General features: G+C 38.5%; 1 protein-coding gene across 1 annotated transcript in view; it reads left to right on the plus strand.

Moving 5' to 3' along the window:
- Window positions 1-7,407, plus strand: part of ABCA4 (ATP binding cassette subfamily A member 4) — a 72,485-nt gene that overhangs the window by 54,087 nt on the left and 10,991 nt on the right. Inside the window, exons 35-41 of the mRNA XM_027651430.1 lie at window positions 842-874; window positions 2,027-2,132; window positions 2,270-2,344; window positions 2,827-2,996; window positions 3,935-4,112; window positions 5,533-5,648; window positions 7,313-7,403. Coding sequence (XP_027507231.1) covers window positions 842-874; window positions 2,027-2,132; window positions 2,270-2,344; window positions 2,827-2,996; window positions 3,935-4,112; window positions 5,533-5,648; window positions 7,313-7,403 — 769 coding nt within the window. The remainder of the gene's footprint in view (window positions 1-841; window positions 875-2,026; window positions 2,133-2,269; window positions 2,345-2,826; window positions 2,997-3,934; window positions 4,113-5,532; window positions 5,649-7,312; window positions 7,404-7,407) is intronic.

The following is a 7,407-nucleotide window of genomic DNA, read 5'->3' on the forward strand; positions in this document are numbered from 1 at the left end:
CATGAAACTCTTATTTAATGATAAACACAGCAGCTGATTTGCCACAGTGTTCTGTAGACTTGACCACCATCTCCATATTTCTGATGTAAGACTAGGAGAGGCTGATTTTAGGCGAGTTAAATATTTTCAGTTATACCCATTTGTGTAATCGAGTACTCCTTTATAGGCAGACTTTTTTTCAATGTTGATGGAAAGCCATGTTGATGGTGACTGTGTTAATGGTGAGAAAAACGGTGCCTTTGCTTGTCTCCCTGAAGAACTATAGGCACACTAGCATGACCATCTGCCTAAGTTAATTATCACTTGTTTCCCAGAAGCATTAAAGAGCAGCCAAGAACAATGTTACATAGATACATCTATCCTACTGATAGCTCCTCTGCTTGCCTGAGTGTTGTTCATGGTAATTAGCTGTGCAGGGTCCACGGCCTATTATTTCCAATTCAGTCCTGCTACTTTTTCAATTCCTGGCAGAATTCTTGAAATTCCCATTATATTAGCTGTGTGCTACTGCCTTTGACTGATTCCTCTTAGCATGTGTCATAATTGCTTTAGGTACATCTTTTAAAATTAATTAATTATGGATTAGGGTGGCCCAGTATGTGTTGCTTTAGGAATCTTTCTTGTCTCTGTATGATTGGAGACGATCATGTCAGAAAACAAAAAAAAAAAACCAAAAACACACTGCAGGGGATGCCAAAAGTCTTGACAACCTGACGACTCAAATTAATAAGAAGCACACTGAAGATCTACAAAGTATAGGTATTCAGTTTTCATTTAAGTCTGGCAATATCATTGACTTTGGTTTTGTGCATTGAGACAGGATTCTCTTTGTCTGTTTCAGCTTGAAGAGTAAATACTGGGTCAATGAGCAAAGGTAAGAAACCAATTCACAGATTAAGGTGGTAAATAAAGGAACAATGTTTAACCAGGGAGCCTCACAATGTTTCTGGAAATGACCGAGGGGAATTGTGGCAGATAGTGTAGAACAAAGAGATGGCTTCAGTGGGAAATAGGTTGGGGATCAGGAAAAGTCTTATAAAGATGAGGGATTATATTTGTTTGAACTCCCCCAACTAGGATGAAGGCCAGAGGGGCACAATGGAACTATCACAGTTTTATTATCTACAGGAGTCAAACTAATGGGAACTGAGTGGTGGAAAGTTACGGTACAATAGTGCAGAATGTTGTGCTAGTGCTCTGACACAGCTCTTTCAAAGTGCTGCAGAAAAAATATAAACCTTTCAAAAAAAGGACCTGAAAAGATGAAACCTAGACACCAACCTATTAAATACAGAAGTAACAACCACAATTCCTCATCCCTGCTCTGTGCACGTGCTGTAGTTAAAAAACAGATTCTGCTAGTGCTGCACACTTAGGGAGAGGCATCAGCTAACCCCAGTGTTATGTCTACACTGCAGATACTAACCTTAGAAAGATGACTGGTTAGACTGAAGCATATACTTATTTCCTTTTTCATCAGCAGTAGGAGTTCACTTCAAAGAGAGCAGCTGGATGACTGGCTTCCTTCACAGAATATCTGCTTATTCATGTGCAAACATTGCTTTATATGGGGTTAGACTTCAGTTCATCTTATGCAATAGTGTTTATCATTATGAAGTACTGACTGGTACCAGCATTGGTGAATACCTGTTCCTCTCAGGGCATCTGAAATTTTAACTGAGTTCTGCGCTGCCCTCAGTCCTCCATGCTGTCTAAACCATTATACGTTAATTATCTTGATTTAAAGATATTGCACTGTAGAAATCACTGTTTCCTACAAATCTTTTATCTAAATAATTTTCTTAGGATGCTGGCATGAACCTCTCAGAAACTGATAGAACTTCTATTACTTGTAAACCTTATAAAGACCTAATACAGCTTGTTAGTAAAAGAGTTGAAATCACTATACATGAAATACATGATTTATAGAAATTAAACTGGTATTAAGTGGATTTTTAGTGTTTCCATCAATGTACAGTTCTGGGTCTATGGTACAAGTTATTGATGATACTTTTCTCTTTGCTAGATATGGAGGAATTTCTATAGGAGGAAGACTTCCAGTCCTTCATGTCTCTGGAGATCAAGTTGTCAATTTTTTAAGTGATCTTGGCCAAATGATGAATGTTACAGGAGTAAGCAAGATTTTTTTTTTTATTTGCTTGGTTGGTTGGTTGTTTTTTGGCCCCTTACTAAAGCATTGTTACAAAGCCGAAAACTTGAAGCATCAGATTTCACCCAGAATACTGATCTTTAACCTTTTTTATTTTAGGGACAAACTTCACTGGCTGCTGCTAAAGAATTCCCTAATTTCCTTAAATACATGGAAACTGAAGATAATATTAAGGTATTTGCTGGAAGTAGTCTGCGAATTCACAATCTTTCTTGACATAGATTTCAAATTGTGAGAATATTGCTGGTGGCATTCCCGAATGCAAGAAGAGCTGAAATGCTATACTTCAGAAATAATTTGGCATTAACACTGTATCCTATATTATAAGTAATTCTTATTTATAGTATTTCAAATGTGAAATTTTTTTAACTATGTTCTCAGTGCTTCTTGCTGTCCTAAATACTCCAAGTAGTACACTACATTTTAAAATGTGTTTCTATAAAATCCCTCAACAGCAGTTGTACAATGCTTTTAAAAGCATAGTATGTGAGCTCCTCCTGCAGGACTGTGCCTAGAAACTATGAATTCCTGGTGCTGGATTCGCCCCTACTGACAATGCCCATCAAAGCAGATAAAAGGCAACCAAGTTTTCTCCTGCAGCTCAGGGTTATTAGTGAAGGCTTCTTAAATGAATCTGTGCTTTCTGACTCTTTCAGGTGTGGTTTAACAATAAAGGCTGGCATGCTATGGTTAGTTTCCTCAATGTAGCCAATAATGCAATCCTGAGAGCTAACCTGCGGACTGGCCAAGCCCCTGAGGAACATGGGATCACTGCTATAAACCATCCTCTGAACCTCACCAAGGAGCAACTCTCTGAAGTCACTGTGTAAGTTTGTCTGTGCTCTGCTTCTGGCTTTTACCCCTCCATTTCCTGGCAGCTTGCAACCTCCAGGATATTCACACTCTGAGGAGAAGTGGTCCAGGGACAGACTGTGGAGGCCTTTCCCTGAAGTTTTATTCTAAACAAGAATGTATTCCTGTCTCATTATATTCCTGTAAGAGTTCATTCTCATCATATGCAGGAACTATGACCAATGGTTATATGATTGCATGTTTCTGTTGATTCTCAAGCATGAAGATTCTGAAGTCTGTTCATGCTCCAAATCCTATACGTGTACTTGTGAAATAAAATGTGTAATGAAAAATGGAATGAGAAATTGTTCTTAACTGACTTCAGGAAGGCAGAAGTCAACAACCTCTGTTTTGGTACCAAGGACATCACACAGGTAGATTTTCAATGGCATGTTGTAGGGTTGGTGTATTCCAGAATTTAAAAGTCATTGTTTCTTGAGAAATACATCCCTAAAAAGACAAGACTCACTCACATCTCCTATTAAGTTCAAAATTCAGTAAAACTGAAAACTGCATTGTAGCACAGAGACAAAATCTGTGCTTCATCTCACTGTCTTCAACTTACCTTCCTCTTTTCCCAGCTACCAGAGCACTTCAGCTATTGTGCCTTTATGTCTAGTTTGAGATATCTCATATGGGAAAGGCTGTCAAACTGAGATATAGAGAGAGAGAGAGTTACACAGAATGAAGGCAAGTGAAAAATCAGAGAATGGTGCCATATTTGTTAGCTACAGTCTCCAAAACAGCTTGGGAAAATACACTAGCACACTTTGAAGTTGGAGAAGTGTTCTACTTAAAAGTAGCCTTGCTACTTCTAGATCTTAAAACACCCTCCAGATTCCCCAAATGCTCATATAGTGTTGTGTTGCATCCATTCCCTTGCTCACAGTTCCTTCTTGTGCTCTGTTTTAGATTGACCACTTCAGTGGATGCTGTTGTTGCCATCTGTGTGATTTTTGCCATGTCCTTTGTACCAGCCAGTTTTGTTTTATACCTGATTCAAGAACGTGTAACAAAAGCCAAGCATCTCCAGTTTGTCAGTGGTGTGAGCCCTGTTATCTATTGGCTAACTAACTTCACGTGGGACATAGTAAGTAACTGCTGGTCTGATTTCACAGCTTGTGATTATCCTGGGTGTGCATGAACTGGGAACTAATTGGTGAATTAAGTCAAGGTGATTCAAAGCATTGTAAAGTATAAATTTCTTTAAGTGTTTCTCGAAGAGCATGGTAAGGATCTGACCTCTGAACTAATTAGAGATGCAGAAAATAATTAAGGTGCACAACTCATTATTCAACTAACAAGGCTGAAATTTTTGTCATCTTAGGATTTCCAGTCCTTATAACTGACTGTATAATAAAGTACAATTTACCATAGCAGGGAAAAGCCTCATTGCTTGGTGCTAGTCACTCCTGTCCTCTAGAAGACCCAAAACATGTTTCAAGATGTCCAAGAAATTTAAGTGGGGAGGATTCGCTGGCTGCTGGAACAGTAGCTGTAGGCCTGACAAAATACTCTAGGATATCTAAAATTACATAGATATCTTTGTTTAGGTCTCTGTATTATGGTCACTGTTTTGTTCTGAAAAGATTTATACCACAGGTCCAGACTTGTTTAGACAGGGCTCAGCTTCCCTCCTGTCACTCCTCCGTCCACTTTGTCACAAAGGAGACAATTCTTTGCCTGGCTGAGGCAGCAGGGCTAGTTTTCCAGCCATGCCATCTCAACAAAGAAAGCAGCCAAGGGCTTATGCAATAAGAAAACCATAAATGTAGAATTGAAAAAGAAATAATAAGAAAAAAAAAAACCTTGAAATACTTGAAAAACCCAAAACTCTTCAGGCTTTGAAAAGTGCTCTCTCAGGAGAAGATAAATCAAAGCATTATTTTAGTAAATGAGAGGGAAAAAAAGCAGGTCTCTGAGTTCTTGTTCCCTGCTGTTCACAGCAGCCTCCCAGCAGCTTCCTTGACAGGCATTCTGCTTGGCTGTTGCCCTTGACAGCATGATGCAAAGGTATTAAGTGGTGTTAGCAGTTCTGTGAAACGCCACCTTCCATTCTGCATGGGGAGTTCTGTGCATTTCGCAGTAGTGCTACTAATACTGAACAGAGAGATTGAGCAGTAGCCAAGCATTTAGCCTCCTCCCAGGAATGTGGCTCAAGTAACTAGCTTTTTCCTTTGCATCACCAGAAACACCACTTCCCTTGCCTACCTATGGCCCCTTTTTGTGGGAAGCCTGGCAGCAGGACCATAAAATAATCGACTCACAAACCATAATCTAAGAAACAAAAATGTATGTTGTATTTTTGATGAACGGTCTGATAAAAGACATCTCAGAAAAATGTTGAGTGTTGCCAGGGACCCTTTGATCCAAAAGCTTCAGTGTGATTAGTCTAACTCAGATTCTGGTGCTCCTCAGTATAAAATATTTTGGAATGATGTGTAGGATCTGGATATGTTTGCAGACCTTCTCAGGTCTTACACACTGATCTTCACCCTGTGCTGTGGCAGGTGAATTACTCACTGAGTGCTGGAATGGTTGTGGCCATATTCGCTGGGTTCGACAAGAAAGCATACACTTCTCCGACTAATCTGCCTGTGTTTGTTGCCTTGCTGCTTCTGTATGGGTGAGTCATCAAGGTCATTCCTCCAGTTCGGCCCTGTATTTCACATGGAAATGATTTCATGTTACTGAGCTCGGTACTTAGTGAAATCCAGCTTTAAAGAATAGAGCTGAGTGGATACAATACAGGTTAAAACTGGATTCTGTCTCTGCTACAGGATATTTGCACACTCTGCCTGGACACATGCTGCAAAGGAGATTCTTTTGTCACTACCTTACATTTAAACATTAACTGTGATCCTTACAGGAAAATATATTTGTTCAGTTTACTGCTTTCTTCCTTGTGCATTGTGTGGGAATTTAGTGGTTGTTCACAGCCACTACTAAAATATCTTTCAGGATTTAACCCAAGGGCAAAGAGTACTAAGTCTTCAACACTTTTTTAAATTGAAATGAACATTTTTTGTTGACAAAACAGCATTTTATAAGGCCGACTGAAATTCAGTCTCATTTAATTTCTCTCATTTAATTGGTGATCATATATTTTTATCTATAAAATCATCCTCCTGATAGCCCTTCAGCAGATGTAGTCAAGGCAAAGCAATTCATAAGATCTATTTCTAGACTTAAAGAGAGAAATTAATCTTTTTGTATCCTCCTATGAATATCACAAATGGAACTTAAGAGGGAACAGTTCTTTTTCTGTGCAAACCAGCTTTAATTTTCTGAAGTTATTGTGTTCTTTGAATGAAAATCCTCAGAAAATGCAAAGCATTAGCAGCATTTAATCTCTGTAAAACTGCTATCAGACTGTTAATTAGTTTTAATTTTTCATTATATCTTTTTAAAGTACAGTAGTGGTATCTTAAATAAGTTGCCTGTGGCACTGTATATTTTTTTTAAAATATGGTAATTCATGGCTGTATGGATGGACATCTTAAATGTCTTTGCATATTTTAAAGTATTAGCCAAGATGAAATTTTCAGAAAAAGTATAATCGCTTTTAGCAGTCACTTCAATAATTTCATAATTTGCTACTCAAAAAATGGAAAGAAAAGTCAAATTGTAAAATTGTATATTAACCCTTGTGTCCAACTGCAGTCACAATAGGAAACTTAGAATGATTCTTTCTGACTGCATGTGTCTTGTCCTGTTAAACAATTCAGGTTGATGTTACTGAGTTTTCCCTGATCAGATTGGTTGTTGCTAAGCATTTTAAGTTTATTCCAGAGGAATACCCCTCTCAGGCTGCTGCATGTGCATTTGCCATTTCCCAGAAATCATGACACAGGAAGCTCCAAATCAGGAATAAAACAAACCATTGGTAGAGGGCTTAGAAAATAATATTAAAATTTACAGTTTGTAATTTCTTTGGACAGTTCCAAGGGGTGAGGAATATCTAGCTAAGCAGAACACTGTGTAACGTTTCTTCATTTGTCCCTCATGGTGTACAATCCACCTGTGAGATGGGGTGATAACAACCGTGCTAGCGTTAAGTTTTCTCAGTTTTAGCAGTGTCGATTGTCCTGCATTTCAATAGCAAAAAAAAACTGAGCAGAAAAAAATTCTTATGTGGTAACCAGGGAGAGAATACTGTAGTGGATCTCTGTTGGTTACACCATTACATACACTTAGGATGAGAGGAAAGCTCAACTCTGTGTTTACTTTAGGCCAAGTGACATAAGAATACTGAGAAGTTATCATAGTTTTTCTATCTTTTACATGCAGGTGGGCAGTAATTCCCATGATGTACCCTGCTTCTTCTTTCTTCAGTGTCCCTAGCACTGCTTATGTTGCATTGTCGTGCATTAATCTCTTTGTGG

The sequence above is a fragment of the Corapipo altera genome, unplaced genomic scaffold (assembly GCF_003945725.1).
Source record: "Corapipo altera isolate COAL_440 unplaced genomic scaffold, ASM394572v1 57, whole genome shotgun sequence".
Lineage (NCBI taxonomy): Eukaryota > Metazoa > Chordata > Aves > Passeriformes > Pipridae > Corapipo > Corapipo altera.